Below are 23,203 nucleotides of genomic sequence, written 5' to 3' on the forward strand. Positions count from 1 at the left end.
ATTTGCATATTTGTATTTTTAAGGGGCATTTTTTGCTGTTTTTAGTAAAAAAAATCTTCTTCTCTGAAACCGCTTGTCCAATTGCTTTGAAATTTGATATGCAGTTTACTAAGGGTGACTTCAGTATGATTTGTTAGTCCCCACGTTCTGGATGCGCTAGGAATTCCTGCCTACTCATCTCTTACATCAATAGAAACACTGCTGAAGATGCCAGTTTCTCAGTAAGTACTCAAAGACTTTTGCTGTCATATGCGTTACTTTTTATCTTTGACTGTCAATCGTTGTTAGTCTCCACGGACACTGTCCGGGGGGACTTATAGGTTTGGTCATGTCCGTGCGTGCGTCCGTGCGTGCATGCGTGTGTGCGTCCATCCGTCCGTTCACACAGATATCTCAGAGATGCAAGAAGCGATTTCATTCAAACTTAGTACAAGGATTACCTTCATATGTCATACAGATGCACATCAATTTGTTTTGTGATACGATCCAATATGGCCGCCAGGCGGCCATTTTATTACGATTTTTAGCTCCCATAGCCATATGTATATATGGCAATGGAAGCTATTCTTATAGGCTAGGAAAATGTCTGTATGTATGTATGTCTGTATGTCTGTACGTCTGTATGTCTGTATGTCTGTATGTCTGTATGTCTGTCCGTCAACATCAAAAACTCCAAAACCGCTGTACATTTCATCTTGATATTTGGTGTGTACATGGATGATGGGCTGTAGATGAGATTTTGTTCAAATGAAGTTGTCATTGCCAAAAATATGCAAATTAAGTGAAAAAATGTAAAAACAGTCAAAATTGAAAAAACTCAATAACCACTGAGCAGATTACATGAAAAATTAGCATGTAAGTACTTTGGGCTGACATGAAATGATTGTGCGCATCTTGGGTCAGTATCTTGGACTTGCTATTTTTCATGAATTTTTTTGTAATTTTCTCCCATTTTTGGTCAAAAAATCTCCTGCTCTGAAACCACAAGTCCGATTGATTTGAAACTTGGTATGGAAGTGCATAGGAGTGACCTTTCCCAAATTTGGGCAAATCGTGGTGAAATTTGCATATTTTTAGTTTACACGTCCATAGACTCCCATGTATAAGGCAGATCTCCATAGACTCCCATGTATAAGGCCACAAAAAATAAAAATTTAGTTTCTCATCGTATTCATATTGCAAAAGGATGCAGTGACACAATTTTTAGTCTCCACGGATGAAGTCCAGTGAGCTTATAGATTGGGCCTTGTCCGTCTGTTCGTCCATCCGTGAGTCCATCCATTCACGCAGATATCTCGGATATTTTGACAAAATGTCATGTGACCTTGATGACCTTTGATCTCAAATATACATATTTGTCCATAACTCAGTAACCACAAGTGCTACCACCCTTCATATATGGTATGATGGGACAGCTTATGACGCCACAAATTGTACCACATTAATTATGTGCATATCTAATTTTGAGCGAGCCAATAGAGCTAGAGGTCTGATTTTTGGTATATAGGGATAACTTAGCAATACAATTTTTTTGACAAAATGTCACGTGACCTCGGTGACCTTTGACCTCAAATGTACATATTTGTCCACAACTCAGTAACCACAAGTGGTACAGCCTTCATGTATGGTATGATGGGACACCTTATGACGCCACATATTGTACCTCATTACTTATGCGCATATCTAATTTGAGCGAGCCAATAGAGCTAGAGGTCTGATTTTTGGTATACAGGCATAACTTTAGCAAAACAATTTTTTTACAAAATGTCACGTGACCTCGGTGACCTTTGACCTCAAATATACATATTTGTCCATAACTCAGTAACCACAAGTGCTACTCCCTTCATGTATGGTATGATGGGACAGCTTATGACGCCACATATTGTACCTCATTAATTATGCACATATCTAATTTTGAGCGAGCCAATAGAGCTAGAGGTCTGATTTTTGGTATATAGGGATAACTTAGCAAAACAATTTTTTTGCATATTTTTCCATAACTCGGTAACCACAAGTGCTACACCCTTCATGTTTGGTATGATTTGACACCTTATGACGCCACATACTGTACCTCAATAATTATGTGCATATCTCATTCTGAGCGAGCCAATAGAGCTGGATGTCTGATTTTTGGTATATAGGGATAACTATAGGAGAGAAATTTTTTGACCAAATGTCATGTGATCTCGATGACCTTTTACCTAAAATATATGTTTATGTCAATAAATAAGTAACCACAAGTGCTATGTCCTTTGTATTTAGTAGGATGGGAGACCTTATGACAACACACGCTTTACCTCATTAATTATGTACACATCTAATTCTGGGCAAGCGAATAGAGCTAGAGATCTGATTTTTTGGCATATAGGGATTAATTAGCAATATAATTTTTTTTTTCAAAATGTCATGTGACCTCGATGACCTTTGACTTGATTATACATATATATGCATATTTCAGTAACCACAAGTTCTATACCCTGCAATTTTGATAGGATATTAGACCTTAAGATGTCACATCTTGTACCTCATTTATAATGCGCATATGTATTTCTTGGCTGGCCAATACTGCTAGAGGTCTGATCTTTTTCCCGATTTAGAACCATACTTAGACATGCCTCATGTGTTTCAAATTGGGAACAACGACATAGACCTATGTGCCCATAGATCTCAACATATACACTCCAGTGATACTTCTTAATGACCACATTTCCTACCCCATCAAGACTAATACTCCTATTACAAGTGGGGACTATGTCATTGTAAATGACTTGTTGAGTTAATGGTTGTATCACAGTATTCGATATATCTAATTCTGTATTTTTTCCATTTTATATTCTGAATAATTACATTAAACATATTTCACTGTCTCCAGTACATTTCATTTAAGTATTTTCACTTCATGCACTTTATCCCTTTCACACATGTTCAAATATCTGACCAGAGAACAAACACTAAATAGTCCAGGATGGGAGCTACAGTGTCATTGACGCTATTTTTTCATGTACAGAGCCATAACTCAGGCATGTTTCAACCGATTTTATTCAAAGTTGGTACAAGGACATTGACCAATGTCATAGATATGCACGTTAATTTTTTTTGTGATACGATCCAATATGGCCGCCAGGCGGCCATTTTATTATGATTTTTTCATGTACAGAGCCACAACTCAGACATGTTTCAACCGATTTTATTCAACATTGCTACAAGGACATTGACCAATTTCATAGATATGCACGTCGATTTGTTTTGTGATACAATCCAATATGGCCGCTAGGCGGCCATTTTATTACAATTTTTTCATATACAGAGGCATAACTCAGGCATATCTCAACCGATTTTATTCAAAGTTGGTACAAGGACATTGACCAATGTCATAGATATGCACGTCAATTTGTTTTGTGATACGATCCAATATGGCTGCTGTGTGGTCATTTTGTTACGATTTTTTCATATACAGAGGCATAACTCAGGCATATCTCAACTGATTTTATTCAAAGTTGTTACAAGGACATTGACCTATGTCATACATATGTACGTCGATTTTTTATGTGATACGATCCAATATGGTTGCTAGGCAGCCATTTTATTACGATGTTTTCATGTACAGAGCCATAACCCAATACATGTTGATTTTTTAAACAGAAAGATCAAATATCGCTGCATGGCGGTGATTTTGTTACAATTTTCAAATGTACAGAGCCATAACTCAGACATATTTCCACCAGTATCATTCAAAGTTAACATTGACCTATTTCATACATATGCTCGTCAATTTGTTTCACGTCATGTAGCAGTAACATGTCAATTATTGAAGTTTCGTAAGTAGGCTGATATGTCAAGAATATGTACTGCATCAAATTCATGAAACTTTATACAGATGTTAACCGATGTTAAGCTCACATTGCTTTAACATTGAAAAAGACATTTATCAGTGTCATTTTAATTAATTTGTAATTGCATAAGTAATGAACTTTCCTAATTAGGGTGATATAGCCACAAATTAATACAACATCAACTGTGATGAAACTTGATACTTATGTTGATCTCATAGTGTTGTAAATACTGCATCAAACTTTATGAAATATGGTACCAGTGATAATCTGTTAAGTGTTAGAATTGTATGCAAAAATGTTTTGCAACATCCTGTTGATTAATTCCTAGTTGACTCATTTTATGAACTTTAGGATGGTGGCCTACATTGGTTTTATGTTTTCATCACCATGGAACTCATTCTTGGCCATTGAGCGCCATCTGTATCAAAGTATTTTTATCACAGACCTAATTAATGAAGAGGACTCTATCCTCTCTGAGGACATGTAATCAAAGTACCCATTATTAACAAGTGGGGACTGTGTCATCAACGATGACTTGTTCAAATTGTACTGAAATTTGCATATTTGTATTTTTAAGGCAATTTTTTGGTCGTTTTTGGTAAAAAAATCTTTAAAAATCTTCTTCAAAACTACCAGTAAGATAGCTTTGATATTTTGTACATAAGTCCCTAAGGATGATTTTTTTAAGATTTGTACAAATTGTGCAGAAATATACAAATTTGCATTTTTAAGGCAATTTTTTGCCATTTTTGGTCAAAAAATGTGTTTCTCAAAAAGTACTGGTCTGATAGCTTTAAAATTTGGTATACAGGTTTCTACAGATGAACTAAGTAATATATATTGAATTTCGGATGAAATCTGCAATTTTGTATTTTTGGGACAATTTTTTCCATTTTTGGTCAAAAAATGTGTATTTCCAAAACTACTCATCTGATAGCTTTGAAATTTGGTATGCAGGTTCCTATAGAAGAACTAAATGATATCTATTATAATTATGTATGAAATCTGCAATTTTGAATTTCTGGGGCAGTTTTTAGCTCACATTTGGTTATACCAATGTGAGTTTATCGTATAAGCTGAAGTCGATGGCGTCTGTATGTATGTGTGTATGTATGTATGTATGTATGTATGTATGTACAGTATGTCCGTCAACATCAAAAACATGCAAACCGCTGCAAGTTTCAGCTTGGTATTTGGTGTGTTGATGCATCCTGGGCTATAGATAGGATTTTGTTCAAATGAAGTCTGCATTGCCAAAATTATGCAAATGAGCTTACAAAATGTGAAAATGGTCAAGAATTAATTAACTCAAGAACTGCTCTTTTGATTGCTCTGAAAATTTGTGTGTAAGTACCTTAGGTGAACCTTATACAGTTTTACAAATATTGTGAAGATATCATTAATTTTGTATTTTTGCTGAATTTTTTGGTGATTTTTCTCATTTTCAGTAAAAATTCTTCTTCTCTGAAACCGCCAGCCCAATGGCTCTCAAATTTGGGTTGGATCTTTGCGAGGGTGTTACTCTTCTAATTTGTTGAAATTATGACAAAATTGGGAAAATACTATTTTGGAGCGATTTGTCATTTTTGGTCAAAAAATCTTAAAAAGTATTTTCTTTTTAAAACCCCTGGACAGACAGCTTTACGTACAGAGATGACAATAGTTAGATATGTGGAAATTGTCCTGAAATATAGAAATTTGTATTTTTAAGACAATATTGTCATTTTTGGTCAAGAAAACTTGTTCTCAAAATTACTTGTTTGATAGCTTTGTAATTTGGTATAAAGTCCCAGGGGATGTTATCAGACAAATTTCTGCTCAAAGTGTTGGGAAACCCCAAAATTTGTATATTTTAGGTAATTTTCTCAGTTTGTGACCTTAAAATGACCTACACCAACCCAGGATATTAGTCAGGTGGCTTAGCAACAAAAAACAGCAAGATCGTTACACGGATGACAAAAGTGCCAAATTTGCTACAGAGGTTCGCATACATGTGTAGATCAAAATTAGCTATTGCTCCAAAAATTTGGGTCACCGGAAAGGCTCGATGACGTCATAAATTCAAAATGGCCGCCATTGTATTGCTTAAAATGGTAAAATACTGCTAATTCAGGCAGTTTTCAATATTTTGTTGCATAAACTGACACAAACATTCTCATTTATAGGTAAAACATAAAATGACGCAAATCAATTATTATGATGACGTCATAAAGCCAAAATGGCCGACCAAATTCAAAATGTCTGCCGTAACATTGTCTAAAATGTTAAGCACTGTTAATCAAGCTTGTTCAGCATTTTATCGCCTGATCTGAAATTAACACCCCAAATTACAGACAAAACATAAATTGATGCAAATTATTTATTGTGATGACGTCATAAAATCAAAATGGCAACCTCTAATTACAAAATGGCCTGTTATGAACTTCACTATGCTGGTACAATAGCCCAATTACGTGACATAATGATAGTTTCAAGGTAATGTACAATTTGTATTAATATTCCATAAACTCAAAATAGAAAATAAATGTACCAAACCTTTGCCAATAAGTTCAACACAAATAACAAACTCTTATGAGATTATTTATTATTGAACAATAATCTATGTTTAAAAAATCTAATCGCTATAAAAGGAAATGAAGGCAACTTCACACACTGGTTCAACCTTGTTTATGATATGGTATAGTGAGTAGATCAATGTGGTTTCGTGATAGGGAAACATGGTGAGAAACCAGTGAATCGATAGTGTTTTGACCCTCATAATGTGACCTTGGTCCCAGAAAAAAGGTTTTATGTTGGTGATTCCTCCTAGCGGCATTTCGGGCCAAAGTGAGGTCCCTTCTTCAGTCACTTGAATGGTCTTGTATTCCAACATGCTTAGTTTGATGGTAGCCATCAAGGAGAGATGCTAAGATCATTATGTTGTAGTCTGATTGTTGCGTGAATTGTTGCTCAGACCGTTCATTGGTACTCTCCTTGTGTTTGAATTTTGCTTGAAGGAGGATATCGTGTATGTTTTTCTTTCTTTTATACGTTATTATAGGTTCTCTGTAAAACCATGGCCAGCGTATAATCGTCCTTCATTATTTTCCAGTTTCTTATCACATAGTTTGATTAGGCTTGTTATGGTGAGGTTGTGCTGACAAGGTTTTTGTTACATCATTACTTTTAGTTTTGTTGTTGGAGGATGGCTGAGGTTTTGTTACATTAACTTCTTTTTGACACAAGCTATGTCTTGCTTTTTGTCATCACATTGTTGAAGTTTTTGCGTTGAGAAATTGACCTTTTTTATGAAGTCCGTATTGTTGTTGCATGTGCGAACATATCTGAGTAATTCTCCTTCAATGAAGCATTTGAAGGCTGGTGGCTGATAAATATTGTCAGATGGTTTGTGTGGGTTTTACAATCGAGCCATCTCTCTCGATTGCGTGTCTGACATTTGAAGACCACAATGTCTAGGTATTAGATTTGTCGATGAAATGTTCAATTATAAATTCCCAAGTTGAACGTCGGGTACAGGGTGTTGCACTCCCCGACAAATGTTCTGAATGTTATAAAATAATGTTATGTTCCTGAGTAAATCTTGAAAATGTTTCCTCTTAAACGTTTCCATACGAATATTTGACCGGATTTGGGATTTAATATAGTTTTCTCCGTTTCATGGCATGTGATATCAGCTATTTCTGGTGAGCCCATGCTTCATCCATAGATTTGTTGTATTTTCTCAGTTGAATTAAAATATGTTGCGTTTCAGAATAATCGACAGTAAGGCTTTCATGTACGTTGTTGGTGGTTTATTTGTATCGTATCAGTTGACTGGTAATGTGTCAGAGTCCAACGCTGCGATCGCTGTATTTATGGCTTCATTTTTGGCATATTTTTCTACATTAATAACACTTCTAATGTTACCAGAATAGAGTTTGCTTGTATTTTTATTGATTCTAACCAGTTAATGAAGTTTTTGTGTCCCTGATATATGTAAGTCGTCTTTGCATGATTGGTTTTATGACAAAGTCTAGAAATTCCGAGATTTGATTTATTGGGCTCGAGCAGCCATTTCTATTGAGACGTTGGATGATGATTGTTCCTTCTGCTTGGGTTATGTGTATTTTTGGCAGGAGATACCATCGCGTTGTACAAATTATTCTACTTATGGGAATGGGGAAACTGTAAATCACCTCTCCAATGTTCTTTTTGTCGCAGATAAACGATATCATATACAATTTCCACCGTATATTAATGTCGCCAAGTGTTGCCTTAATGTACAGTAATAGTGTACATTTCGCAGCTGTCTATAACTTTCTTTAATGTCACCTGTCGTATTCACAATTGCTATATCTCTTGCTTTATTGATGGGTTTTATTGTGATTTATTTGTTTTCAGACAGATTGTTCAGAGCAGTCTTTTCTGTTAGAGTTGTGTTCTTTCTGATGTGGGTTGCGAATGGAATTTCCTCTATCGAACTAAGTTGCTTCGAGACAGTTTTACAATTTTGGGTTTTCCGCCGTTAGTAGTGTCGACATTGGATTTATCTTAGAACAGATGTCTGATTGATGAATTGATCGTTTGTTTCTCATGATATTGCACACTCTTATGATGCGAATAGATTTGTTGATATCTGATAGGACAATTTTTCTGTATAGGCAATTCGGAATGGGAATAAATTTCAAGCTTTTGCTTGATGCGTTGATTTCAACATGTGGTAAGGTTTGATTTGCAAGATTTTTGATGAATCTAAGAATCTTTCTGAGTTCTTGCTTTTGTTTAATCTTCGAATTTCTGTTTATGTTCTTCCTGGCGTTTTTTATATTTTATGTTTCCAAACAGCAAAACGATACCAAAAACGAAAGGCAAAGACGCTTTTCATCAAAAATCACGAAAGCTGCAAAAAAAGCAAGGTAAGCTAGCTTCAAAAGTAAAAAAAGTCTTTTCTTTGTTCATAAAACCCTTTTAAGCCAGTACATCCTCTAAAAAGAGAACTACTGTAGAACAAAATCACAAACAAAACCTTTTTCGGGGGCCAAGGTCACATGACCAGGGTCAAGGCATGATTTATTCACCGCTTTCTCGCCATGTTTTTCGTTATCATGAAATCACTCCACTATTGATCTACTCACTATATCGTAACACTTTCAAAGGTAGAACCGATATGTAAAGTTGCCCTCATTTCCTTTACATTGATTCATTTTTCAGACAGAGGTCATTCTTAAATAATCAATAATTTCATAATAGTTTGCAACTTGTGTTGAGCTTATTGGCAAAGTTTTGGTACATTTATCATTTATTTTGAGTTTACGGATCATCAAGACAAATTGTACATTACCTTGAAACTATTATATCGTCATATAAATGGGCTATTTTACTAAGCATTAACTTCATAATAGGCCATTTTGTAATTTGTGGTTGCCATTTTGTTTTAATGACGTCATCACAATAATTAATTTGCATCAATTATATGTTTTGTCTGTAATTTGGGGTGTTAATTTCAGTTCAGGCACTAAAATGCTGGACACAGGCTTCATCAACAGTAATTGAACATTATCACACGATATTATGGGGGATATTTTGAATTTGGTAGGCCATTTTGGCTTTATGACGTCATCACAATAATTTATTTGCATCAATTTTATGTTGTATTTGTAATTTGGGATGTTTGTGTCAGTTTATTCAAAATAATATTGAAAACTGCCTGAATTAGCAGTATTTTACCATTTTAAGCAATATAATGGCGGCCATTTTGAATTTATGACGTCATCGAGCCTTTCCGCTGGCCCAAATTTTTGGAGCAATAGCTAATTTTGATCTACACATGTATGCGAACCTCTGTAGCAAATTTGGCACTTTTGTCATCCGTGTAACGATATTTTTGTTAAGCCACCTGACTATATGTTGTGAGACCGTTTTGAAGGCTGTGAACATAATTTTGTCATATTTGGTATCAATTTGTAGGAAATTTTGATCCAGAAAACAAAGTTGAGGTGAATTTTTTCATTTTGGACCAATTTTTGCAACTTTTCTATGTAAGACATACAAGAACTGATGACAAATTTGGATCCAGGATAATTCCAGATGTCGTAATCACCGCCCACAGTGGGAGGCATTTCACTATCTGTAACTAACTTAAGTGCTGTTTACATTAGAATGATAACACTCATCCAATTAAGTAAAACTCCCCAAGGTTTTAAATACATTTCCTGTCATCTGGCGTTATGTAATACCAAGGGATGGAACATTTGATATTCAGGAGGGGCTAGGGTCTAGAAGATTGATGAGGTAGCATTACTTTTTTACCAGATCCCTTGTACATTTTTTTACCCGCTCCCACCTTTTCTTTTTATCAAGCCTTCTCTGTCTATTTTTTGTTGTTGACATTTCCTTATGTATTTAGGATCTGCTTGTCTCATTGCTATAGAAGTTGATATGCATGTTCCTAAAGATGAAGTCCAGTACCTAAGTTGGAGACCTTATTTGCTTTTGACATTCTTGTTTTTCCTGGTTTAAATATTTCTCAAATGGACACATTTCAAACCAAATGTGAGCACACTGTCCTTGACGGTATTTTTGCCATTTTTGGTCAAAAAATATGTTCCTCAAAAAGTACTGGTCTGATAGCTTTGAAATTTGGTATACAGGTTTCTACAGATGAGCTAAGTAATATATATTGAATTTCTGATGAAATCTGTTATTTTGTATAGGGTGGGGGGCAATTTTTGCCATTTTCGGTCAAAAATATGTATTTCCAAAACTACTCGTCTGATAGCTTTGAAATTTGGTATACAGGTTCCTACAGATGATCCAAATGATAGATATTTATTGAAATAGTGATGTAATCTGCAATTTTGTATTTCTGGGGCAATTTTTACCATTTTTGGTCAAAAAATGTGTTTCTCAAAAACTGCGAGTCGATAAGTTTTAATATTTGGTGTATAGGTTCCAAGGGATTATTTTAATATATGATATATTGGAATTATGGTGAAATCTGAAATTTTTATTTTTGGGGGCAACTTTTGCCATTTTTGGTCAAAAAATTTCATTCTCAAAAAAGTACTCGTCAGATAGCTTTGGTTGACATGTTCTTAGGGGTGATCCAATGTGATGTATTCAAATTATGAATTGTGTATTTTTGCAGCTATTTTAGGCACTTTTTTCTGGCCACTGAAATGAGCTATCAAAGATTTCCACCTTCTTCATCAACATGTGTCAAAAATAGTTATTCTCTACATAAACACAGTGGACCTATCGATATCTGCTGTTAGGTCGCTTGTATTCACTTCCAAGTACTTATGTTACATAAAATGTTTGTTAAATTTACAGCAAATCATCCCAAGGCCACTAACAGGTCAAGCTGTATACTAGTCTTTATGTGTCTGTCTGTTCAAATTTCAGTCTCTTAAATCAGTGCATGATGATTGAGGAATTTCCAACTCTGGCTGGATTGAACTCTCCTCCTACTCTTGGTTTTTGTATCATAACAAATTGAGTTATATTTTATCATAATTGGGCTAATTTTGAGTTTGCTCTCCAACTCCAAATTGAGCCAGTAAAAGTTGTGTATTGTCCACAGAACAGTATGCTGCTAATGATTTATGACTATTGCATGCCAACTAATGCTGTGAAGAACTTGCCTTTATACAATTTTATGTATATCGTGAAGATATCTCAAATTTTTTATTTTTGCTGAATTTTTTTGGTTATTTTTCTCGTTTTAAGTAAAAATTCTTCTCTGAAACTGCCGGTCCAATTGTTCTCAAATTTGGGTTGGATATTTACAAGGGTGTTACCCTTCAAATTTGTTGAGGTTACAACAAAATTGGCAAAATAACCATTTTTGGGCAATTTTTGTCAGTTTTGGTCAAAAAATCGTAAAATTTTTTCTTTAACACTGCTGGACATACAGCTCTTATATTTGGTGTACAGATGCCCAGGGGATGACAATAGTTGGATATGTGTAAATTTGTATTTTTTAAGACAATTTTGTCATTTTTGGTCAAGAAAACTTGTTCTCAAGCGCTGTTTGTCTGATAGCTTTGTAATTTGGTATAAAAGTCCCAAAGGATGTCATTAGTTAATAGATAAATCTTATGCTCAAAGTGTTGGGAAACCCCCAAATTTGTATAATTTAGTGAATTTTCTCAGTCTGTGACCTTGAAGTGGGTGCCACTCCCACATGGTAACTTTTTTAAAACATGTTTTTTTAATGGCAAGGGTCGATATTTGACGTGGCGACTGCACGCGATCGCGAGATATTGATAAAAACATGTTTTTTTCGGGAGCGTATTTGTCACATCCCAAAGTTTTACGATTGTTTCTGATTATGACCCAATATCCCCCGAAGGTTTGTTGTTGTGCTGATTAACAATATTCTAGGGAGTCCATAATAAGTTCAAACGACGCAATTAATTTACCTCCCACTGCGAAGACTTTATATACAGCATTATGTCTTTACCTCAGGATAGTTTTTAGCTACTATAGAAGCTATTAGGGTTGGGTATCCGTCCGGCGTCCATTGTCAGTCTGTATGCATGTATGTATGTATGTATGTATGTATGTATGTATGTATGTATGTATGTATGGATGTATGTCCATTTGTGAGACGTCCATCCACTCAAATATCTTGAGAACCGCAGTACTTACTGATTTGATATTTGTTGTGTAGATGAAAAATATGATTTTGAGAATCAACGTTTATTAATTTTTTGTTATTGTTGAAAATATGCAAATTAATGCCAAAAAAGGCGTTTTTGGTAAAAAATCTTCTTCATAACCGCTGGTCAGACAGCTTTGTTATTTGGTAGACAGGTCCCTAGGGATAACACACCTTAGATTTGTTAGTCCCCAAGGACACCGTCCGGGGGGACTTATAGGTTTGGTCATGTCCTTTCGTGCGTGCATGCGTGCGTGTGTGCGTGCGTGCGTGCGTCCGTGCGTCCGTGCGTCCGTGCGTGTGTCCGTGCGTCCATCAATCCATTCACGCAGATATCTCAGAGATGCCTGGAGCGATTTCATTCAAACTTGGTACAAGCGTTACCTTTATATGTCATACAAATGCACGTCGATTTGTTTTGTGATACGATCTAATAAGGCTGACAGGCGGCCGTTTTATTAGGATTTTTTTCATGTACAGAGCCATTACTCAGGCATGTTTCAACCGATTTTATTCAAAGTTGGTACAAGGACATTGACCAATGGCATAGATATGCATTTCAATTTGTTTTGTGATACCACCCAATTTAGCTGCCGTACGGCCAATTTGTTTCGATTTTTTCATGTACAGAGCCATAAGTCAGGCATATCTCAACCGATTTTATTCAAAGTTGGTACCAGGACATTGACCAATGTCATACATATGCACATTGATTTGTTTTGTGATACAATCCAATATGGCCGCCAGGCGGCCATTTTATTACGATTTTTTTATGTACAGAGCCATAACTCAGCCATATCTCAACCGATTTTATTCAAACTTTGTACAAGAACATTGACCAATGTCATGGGTATGCATGTCAATTTGTTTTGTGATACGATCCAATATGGCTGCCATGTGGCCATTTTGTTACAATTTTTTCATGTACAGAGCTATAACTCAGGCATATCTCAACCGATTTTATTCAAAGTTGGTACAAGGACATTGACCTATGTCATACATATGCACATTGATTGTTTTGTGATATGATCCAATATGGCCGCCGTGTGGCCATTTTATTACGATTTTTTCATGTCAGGAACCATATCTCAGACATGTATCAAGCGAATTTATTCAAAAGTATTTTTATCACAGACCTAATGAAGAGGACTCTATCCTCTCTGAAGACCTGTAATCAAAGTACCCATTAACAAGTGGGAACTGTGTCATCAACGATGACTTGTTCTAATTGTGATGAAATATGCAAATCTATATTTTTAAGGAATTTTTTTGTCATTTTTGGTCAAAACTTTATTTCATCAAAACCCCTCGTCTGACAGCTTTGATATTTGGTATACAGGTTTCTACAGATGAACTATATATGATATATTGAATATAAGAAGAAATCTGCAATGTGTGTATTTTTGGTGCAATTTTTGCCATTTTTGGTCAAAAAATGTGTTTCTCAAAACTGTTTGTCTGATGCCTTTGATATTTGGTATACAGGTTCCTAGGGCTGGTGTTAGTGTGATATATTGAAATTTGATGAAATCTTCAAGTTTTGTAGTTTTGGGTCAATTTTTGCCTTTTTTGGTCAAAATATTTGTTTCTCAAAAGTTACTCATATGATAGCTAGATAGCTTTGATATTTGGTATACAGGTTCTATCAAAATCTATCAAAATTGTGATTGAATCATCAATATTGTATTTTTTGGAGCTAATTTTGCCATTTTTGGTCAGGCCATCCTGAAATGAGCTATCAAAGATATCCACCTTCTTCATCAATACATGTGTCACAAAAAGTTATTCTCTACATTACACAGCAGAGCTCTGTCAACTGTTGGGTTCGTTGTTTTTTCAGAACCGCTGGTCAGACAGCTTTAATATTTGGTTTACAGGTCCCAAGGATGACCGTAGTGAGATAAGTTCATACAGTCAGGAAATACTTAATTTTGTATCCATGTCTATTGTAGCTTCAGGGACTTTGGCCATATGTTTTTAGAAACTTCTCCTTAGTTTTTGTCTTTTTCATTATTCTCAATCAGTGATATTGTATTTTTTACCAATACCACATACATATCAGTTTTTTACATGTAAAATATTAGTCGCCGCTGATGACTACCGTATAATACGGTACATTTTGTCGTCTGCCAGTGCTGAGACCACCTGTCGGCTGAAACTAAGTTCCGTTTCGTAAAAATGTTTCCAATTTGAATATGCAAGAAAATGTAGTTCAGATTTATATCACTGATATCATCTCCAACTGCGTCAAGGTAGGTTTTGCCATATTCAGTTTCAAAATGTAGAAATCCTGTCAATGTCCATTGCCACTGTATTGTATTGCATTGTCGACTCGAGTTGGCTATCTGTGCAGTGCACTCTTAGCAAGGCAAAGATGTGTTATACTTAGGTATGTCGACTGCTATTATCCAGGGCGTTTCCATGATGAAATGTCATTTTTTTCCAGTCAAATGTACTCTAATATTTAGATAATTTTCCTGTAGAAAGGGTTAATCTCTGTGCGATCGATGCATCGATCATCAATGGGTAAGTACGCTGAGGCTCTCCGATAGTTTCCCCAGCAGCTGTACTAGTCACCTATGCAAATTCTGGTGGAATCAGCAAACTTTCTTTTTCGTTTTTTTTTGCCGAGTCAGTAAGACTCGATTTTCTCCCTAGGGGCATAGCCGGTTACCGACGCGCGAGTGGTACTGTGGCGTTATGCAGTGTTAGCGTAGACTCGTACTCGCTAACTTAGTTGACAATGGCCCAGTGCTGAATGTTCAATGTTTGGAAGCTAAATTTAGGTGGGCCACCGGAATTCAAACTTTTACTTTTTGAGGACGTGTTATCGATATCTCGCGATCCGCGCACAGTCGCCACGTCAAATATCGACCATTGGCTTTAAAAAATGTGTTTTAAAAATGTTACCAAGTTGGGACTTTAAATGGCCTATACAAATCCGGGATATGTTGTGAGACAGTGGTTCAGGCTGTGAACATAATTTTGCCATATTTGGTATCAATTTTTTTGTGAAATTTGATCCAGAAAACAAAGCTGAGGTTTAATTTTTTATTGCGGACAAATTTTTGCAACTTTTCCATGTAAGACACTCAAGAACTGATAAGAAGTTTGGATCCAGGATAATTCAGGATGTCATAATCATCTCCCACAGTTGAAGGCATTTCACTGTCTGTAACTAACTTAAGTACTGTTAACTCTCGGTAGGGCCCTACCGAGAAAAATCGATAAAAATGGGCGGAGCAAAACATAACTAATATGGTATCATTGTGAACAAAAAGTAGCAAATTAAAACAGCTGGTTGAACACCTCCAAAAATAGAACGTGCACGCCACATAATGTAAACATTGACTGCACGGCGACTTTACGTATACTATTTTCACCCAATTTTACGGTTTACTTTCCATACGATACATCCACTCATTTCCCTATAGGTTTGTCTTGAACATAGACTTTTTCGAAGTCTTACTGGAGCAGGAAAGAACGGGAAAAAATCAAAACAGTTCTAAAAGAACAGCAAATTCGCCTACTAGATGTCCAAATTTATCGAGTGTGGTTATTTCAATGGACGACGTTGGACATTTACCACGATGCTCAACGGCCGAGTCGTCTACCAAATTTTGTAGAGCTTTTGTCTTACAAACAATCCTTTCCTTATTCAACCTTAATTTAGCGAGGCAGGGCTGTGTCTCCATTATAAAACATAGTTTTCCACAGTTCTTGGACGGTAGTTGTAGTAGTTCCTTTTCAAAATTTCGTTGTCTCATGAACTCGGCGCTGTCGCGGATGGGAGGGTACCGACGACTATTCCCCGGCTTCGATTACACATTTTATGGTGACCGAAATGAAATGTGGTGTCGATTTGTTTTCTTATGATTATTTCAAAAAGCTTCCGAAAAATACCTATTTTAGAAATCAAACCTGTTAATATTTAATCACCTAAAATAAAATCAGAATAAAGTGATCGCATGATCTCTCGGAGTATTCATTTCAATGTCCATCCCTCCTTATAAAATGGTGAGTTCTAGTATTTCGCTACTTTGAACGATCCCGCCAAAATCGAGTGCACTTGCACTTCTACACTCTCCACTCAGTCGCGATACTAGTTCATTACAAACGCGTGGTAGTCAGAGTCAGACTGCTAATCACACTATGTCAGCTGGCTTTATGAAGATAGCGGTCACTGATGAGCACTAGAGGTAGCCTCGGGAATTTTCTTTGCCAGGAATGAATTGGAGCTAGCTGTGATGGGATCGAGCGCGGACATTTGAGTGCAACTTATGGGACTGACGTGACCTCAGCTGCCGCCGGCGACGTTTGTCAACTTGACGTCTGATTAGCATAAGTGACCCAGCAGTGACGACCGAATATGCCGAAGGCGATAGCAGGCGTCAAAAAAATTCCGGTTTTGTCAGCATATTGGATTCTGGAGGCTACTTGTTTTGGGTCACATAGGCATGCACGGCTTTAGATCGGGAAAGAAAATGTATATCACTTTTGGAAACACCTAAGCGTAAGCGATAGTTACGCATATCGCATTGCCGATGATTGCGATGATTGCGCTTACAACAGTACGTTGACTCGAGGGTAAAACTTGAAATTTGAAAAGAAGACAGAAGATATACAGACAGTGTAGACAAAGTGAGAGATCATGCCAGAATTTGTGCTGGTACTTGTCCGTGGTCTCAACCCGAACATACCAAACGTACTTTATGTCGGGCATAAATGATAGTATAGACCTTCCTGTCTGTAAAATGTACGGCTCAGGTAGGCCAACATAAATGAAAACGGTCCTTTTCAGGACCAACAAATTTTCCAAAAAGAGAATTACCTAATCAAATGTGTTTGCATGCATTTATTATACACAGTGTGTGTGCGTTTGTATCTTTTGGTACGCTCTGAGTATTTGGTGTTTTTTCCCCGCGTTGAACGATCAACGCTACGTACGTAAAAAGTAAACAACGTATAGCTCATGACTCATTTGCAATTTGCATATCATGTCAATCATGCAGATTCAAACTGAACATCGAACGTTATACCGGCGATATTACCGGCAAATATTTTATCCTTTTCCTGGTTCCAGACGTCATTTTAAATTTAATTCGTCAGAAACGAAGTATATTGTGCTCCAAATACTTATACACATATCCCTCAATTTCCAAGAAAAAAATTAATCGGTAAATTTCTAAATTAACGGTTTTTATTGACGACGTCCAGAGCGTACCGAGTACGTTTGAATATCCCACCATTATGACCACTCTCGTAGGTTCTCGCGCTTTTATACGGGAGTTGGGGCTTTAAGTGCTGTTTACATTCGAATGACAGCACTGATAGCATTTAAAAAATCCCCAAGGTTTTAGATAGCTCACCTACTTTACATTTTCTGCCATCTTGCCATTGTAGCTCTTTATGTAAACACAGTCAATACCAAGGGGTGGAAAGTTTGATATCCAAAGTGGGGATGTAGAAGATTGATGAGATAGCATTAATGTTTTTTACCCGATCCTTTTTACACTATTTTTCCCCAGTCTCCCACCTTTTCTTTTTGTCAAGCCTTCTCTTATTTTTTAGTGGTATTTGCTAATGTATTTAGAATCTGCTTGTCCCACTGCTACAGAATTTGATATGCATGTTTCTAAAGTTGACCTCCAGTACCTAAGTTGCAGACCTTATTTGCTTTTATCATTCTTGTTTTTCTGGTTGTACTGTGTAGAAATCATTATCGTGACATCAACATAGAATTTTGCTGCGCTGAACAGATACAAACAATGTTCATCCTTGATCTTTGGTACCAATACTTGTATGTACTGACACTGATCAAATGTGAGCAACTCCGTATCGTTGGCAGTAGTTTTACAAAAATGTGACCCGATAAATCCAGACATGGAAACATACAAGGCATGTAATGAAATTTCAGTCACTAAAACTATGGCTATTCCCGAGAATCGAATGGGGATACCGTCGATCATTTTATTTTAATGCCTCAGTAACATCGCAGCTCCAGTTGAGTCGTGTTAATGCTCAATGTGGACTTTGTACCCGGAGATCCTGGTTCCAGGTTTGCAAATCTATACCTCAACATTAGTTCATCTTAATAAATAAGTACCGTATAATTTTCGGGAAAGTGACATAGAAGGCAGAAGAATAAAGACATTTGACTAACAACGATAAATTTCCTTCATATCTTACAAAAAGTTCCATAAATTCTCACTCAGAATCAAACCTGCAGTGTAAGGCTGTAGAGAAGACATAAGCTGTCAAGCTGTGGTCTTAATTCTGCAGCAGCGCTGTGAATTTTGAAAGTTGACTCAGATAACACTCAACAGAACAGAGTTTCTGTCAAGCTACAAAGTTAGGATGTATCAAGAGGCGAGATATGTGTCACTGCAAACATCAAAGTCTGTTAGACGAAAACATTGACGACCAAGATTGTGATTGACGAGTTTAGGCTGGTGGAGACCGGTGACAGCAGCGTTGTGGCCTCAAACATGCAATGTGGTACTATGTGTATCATTGAACAGAATCTTTCGCACTCGCCAAGGTCGTAAACTTGTGTGGTATTTTCAAAATAAGCCACGGCATCTCTAAAAATGAGAATTACTGTGTTGATAGTGTTGTTGCATTTACATCATAAATGTATTTGTAAATATTCTAAATAACTGTGAAAACTATGGTTATTCGTCGCTAGTGCAGTGAAAGCTATGTCTGCCGTGATGGCTGACTTACCTTGGCATCAGTACAGTGTGAAACAATGATTGACATGTTCATGAGACCAAATCCATATGTCTGATTGGTAGAAATACCATTTGATGTTTCAAAATTTCAACTTGATGGGATGAATGAAAGTATCTCCTGCATGATGGGCCGCTTTACTAATTTAATGAAAGTATTCTACATAATTAAAACACAAATCGCGACAAAATTCATGCAATTTGTTGCAATAATTTTGATCCATCTACTTAAAAGAAAATAAGAAGACTGTTCATGTGATAAAAATATTATCCCGTGGAATTTTTTTCTGTCATCATATACTCGTGTTTTTTCGCAGAGCCACACAACTGCTTGCCTTCGGCTCTAAGTTGTACGGCTCCGCAAAAAACACTAGTCTTGTATACGATGACGTCAAACAGAAAAATACCATGGGATTACATATGAGAATTATGCAAGCTGTATATTTGTTGTCTACAGATATATGTCTACATATCTATAAATACATTTCCTGAGATGTATGCATTGTTTATTGTCACTCTATTCATTCTTCTTTTCTAGTAGAGTTCAAAACTGAATATGTGCAAACATAAAATAACATCTCCACAAGTTGACTACTATGTTTCATTTGTCACAAACACCATCAGCACATATTGATTGCGTACAGCATATTACACATCGTTGACACCACAATTTTGATGTCATAGCCGCTACAATATCACTAATGCTTTTTTTTATCCAGATTGGACAGTATCTGATGACCCTGCCGCAACAGTTAGAATCCTTCACAACACAGGACAACATGGCATTGGAGAAAGCTTTGAAAATGGGAAAACTACCATTTCCAAGTATTGAAGGTAATCAAGTTGTTTGGTAAAATGTTTTTGTAGTATTAAATTATTGTCAAACGTTAACATTACAAAAAAATGGTAGCTGGAGATTTATTATATCATCATTGAGGTGAGATGTACATTGAAATGTTGAGATTAAAAGTTTTGTACAGAGACAGTGATAATTTTCTTCAAGACAAATGTTTGTCAAATAGCACTTTATATATTACCAGTGATGCAAACAGATTCCCCATGGATTAAACAATGCCAAGCTGTCAAATCATCTACAGAGTTGACAAAACAGAAGTTTTGAAAAGTTTGATATCTGAGATTTGATATTAGCATAGATTAGTGTGAAGCCATAATAAAATGTATAGTACATGTATCTTTATGCGGTAACATCCCACTTGCTTTCGATTTGGACAAAAATGATCAATGCAAGATGATTTCTTCGAATTTTCTCAAGGAGATATTAGTGATTTAAAATATTTTTCTCTGCTACTTAAAATCAGTCAGATAAACCAAATACTAGTAATCAGCAACTTCCTTGCATAAAGAGCTTTCTGGACAATTTCATGGGCCAAGCCTGATGAAACTTTTACAGGATAAGCTTCATTTCTGAATCCGGTCATAGTTGCTTTGTAGAGTTAAATGAAGGTGATATCATTCAAAGAATGCTGGTACTGTACTAAATTGTATGTGTTGTATCATATTCAGTCACATTCTCAACATAATGGTTAGTAATGCCAATCTTACATAAACCCATGTTTGCGTCCTTGTCTGTTCTCTAAATCAAAGACAAGTTATACACCAGTGGCACTAATTTGGGGTAACTGATTTCTTGTACAAACATGACACAGCTGGGGCATGGATGATGAAGGACCTATAACCTCTTTAGTAATGTAAGTTTTGGTTATTCATTATTCATCATATTTAGGAAGTCATGAAGAGGAAACTGTTGTTGACCAGTGGATCGGGTCAATTGCAAGGGCTGCAATGCATCATTATGTTGAACAAATACTTAAGATTCCAAAAGTTTCTTCACAAGCAACAAAACAATTGACAACAGATATAGGTAAGCTTCAAGCTTCACTTGAAAATACATTTTGCTCCCAATGTGTACAGCAATTCAAGCTTTGCAAGCTTATCCTACAGGCTGGAAAAGGATTTGTGTATGTGTATATGTACAGTACATACAAGCTTGACAAAGGATGTCTGTATGATGTATGAATATACAGTTGTAGATGTACAGTACATATGTGTTTTCTCACACACACACACACACACACAAACTTTTCAATAAATTGATAATTACTATCTCTATTTATGTTTTTAGATTATCTGTGCAATGTTCTGGATGCGCTAGGAATTCCTGCCTACTCATCTCTTACATCAATAGAAACACTGCTGAAGATGCCAGTTTCTCAGTAAGTACTCAAAGACTTTTGCTGTCATATGCGTTACTTTTTATCTTTGACTGTCAATCGTTGTTAGTCCCCACGGACACCGTCCGGGGGGACTTATAGGTTTGGTCATGTCCGTGCGTGCGTGCGTGCGTGCGTGCGTCCGTCCGTCGTCCGTTCACGCAGATATCTCAAAGATGCAAGAACCGATTTCATTCAAGCTTGGTACAAGGATTACTTCATATGTCATACAGATGCACGTCGATTTGTTTTGGGATACGATCCAATATGGCCGCCAGGCGGCCATTTTATTACAATATTTTCATATACAGAGCCATAACTCAGACATGTTTCAACCGATTTTATTCAAAGTTGGTACAAGGACATTGACCAATGTCATAGATATGCACGACAATTTGTTTTGTGATATGATCCAATATGGCCGCCAGGCGGCCATTTTATTACAATTTTTTCATGTACAGAGCCATAACTCAGACATGTTTCAACCGATTTTACTCAATGTTGGTAAAAGGACATTGACCAATTTCATAGATATGCATGTCAATTTGTTTTGTGATACGATCCAATATGGCCGCCAGGCGGCCATTTTATTACGATTTTTTCATATACAGAGCCATAACTCAGACATGTTTCAACCGATTTTATTCAATGTTGGTACAAGGACATTGACCAATGTCATAGATATGCACGTCAATTTGTTTGTGATATGATCCAATATGGCCGCCAGGCGGCCATTTTACTACGATTTTTTCATATACAGAGGCATAACTCAGGCACATCTCAACCGATTTTATTCAAAGTTGTTACAAGGACATTGACCTATGTCATACATATGTACGTCGATTTGTTATGTGATACAATCCAATATGGCCGCTAGGCAGCCATTTTATTACGATGTTTTCATGTACAGAGCCATAACTCAGACATGTTTCAACCGATTTTATTCAAAGTTGATACAAGGAGATTGACTAATGTCATAGATATGCATCTCAGTTTGTTATGTGATATGATCCAATATGGCTGCCTTGTGGCCATTTTTTTTCCAATTTTTTCATGTCAGGAACCATAACTCAGACATGTATCAAGCAAATTTATTCAAAGTTGGTTGATGTACATTGACTTACGTCATACATATACATGTTGATTTTTTAAACAGTAAGATCAAATATCGCTGCATGGCGGTGATTTTGTTACAATTTTCAAATGTACAGAGCCATAATTCAGACATATTTCCACCAGTATCATTCAAAGTTGGTACAAGGACATTGACCTATTTCATACATATGCTCGTCAATTTGTTTCACGTCATGTAGCAGTAACATGTCAATTATTGAAGATTCGTAAGTAGGCTGATATGTCAAGAAATACGGACTGCATCAAATTCATGAAACTTTATACAGATGTTAACTGATGTTAAGCTCACATTGCTTTAACATTGAAACAGACATTTATCAGTGTCATTTTTATTAATTTGTAATTGCATAAGTAATGAACTTTCCTAATTAGGGTGATATAGCCACAGATTAATACAACATCAACTGTGATGAAACTTGATACAGATGTTGATCTCATAGTGTTGTAAAATACTGGATCAAACTTTATGAAATATGGTACCAGTGATAATCTGTTAAGTGTTAGAATTGTATGCAAAAATGTTTTGCAACATCCTGTTGATTGATTCCTAGTTGACTCATTTTATGAACTTTAGGATGGTGGCCTACATTGGTTTTATGTTTTCATCACCATGGAACTCATTCTTGGCCATTG

The 23,203-nt window shown here is 36.2% G+C and overlaps 1 protein-coding gene across 3 annotated transcripts in view; it reads left to right on the plus strand.

Moving 5' to 3' along the window:
- The window catches only part of LOC139147056 (conserved oligomeric Golgi complex subunit 7-like), a 148,812-nt gene that overhangs the window by 120,925 nt on the left and 4,684 nt on the right, over window positions 1–23,203 (plus strand). For all 3 annotated transcript variants that reach the window (XM_070717905.1, XM_070717907.1, XM_070717908.1), the window contains 3 exons: window positions 19,925–20,039; window positions 20,950–21,087; window positions 21,349–21,439. In XM_070717905.1, coding sequence (XP_070574006.1) covers window positions 19,925–20,039; window positions 20,950–21,087; window positions 21,349–21,439 — 344 coding nt within the window. The remainder of the gene's footprint in view (window positions 1–19,924; window positions 20,040–20,949; window positions 21,088–21,348; window positions 21,440–23,203) is intronic.

This window comes from Ptychodera flava, chromosome 13 (assembly GCF_041260155.1).
Source record: "Ptychodera flava strain L36383 chromosome 13, AS_Pfla_20210202, whole genome shotgun sequence".
Taxonomy (NCBI): domain Eukaryota; kingdom Metazoa; phylum Hemichordata; class Enteropneusta; family Ptychoderidae; genus Ptychodera; species Ptychodera flava.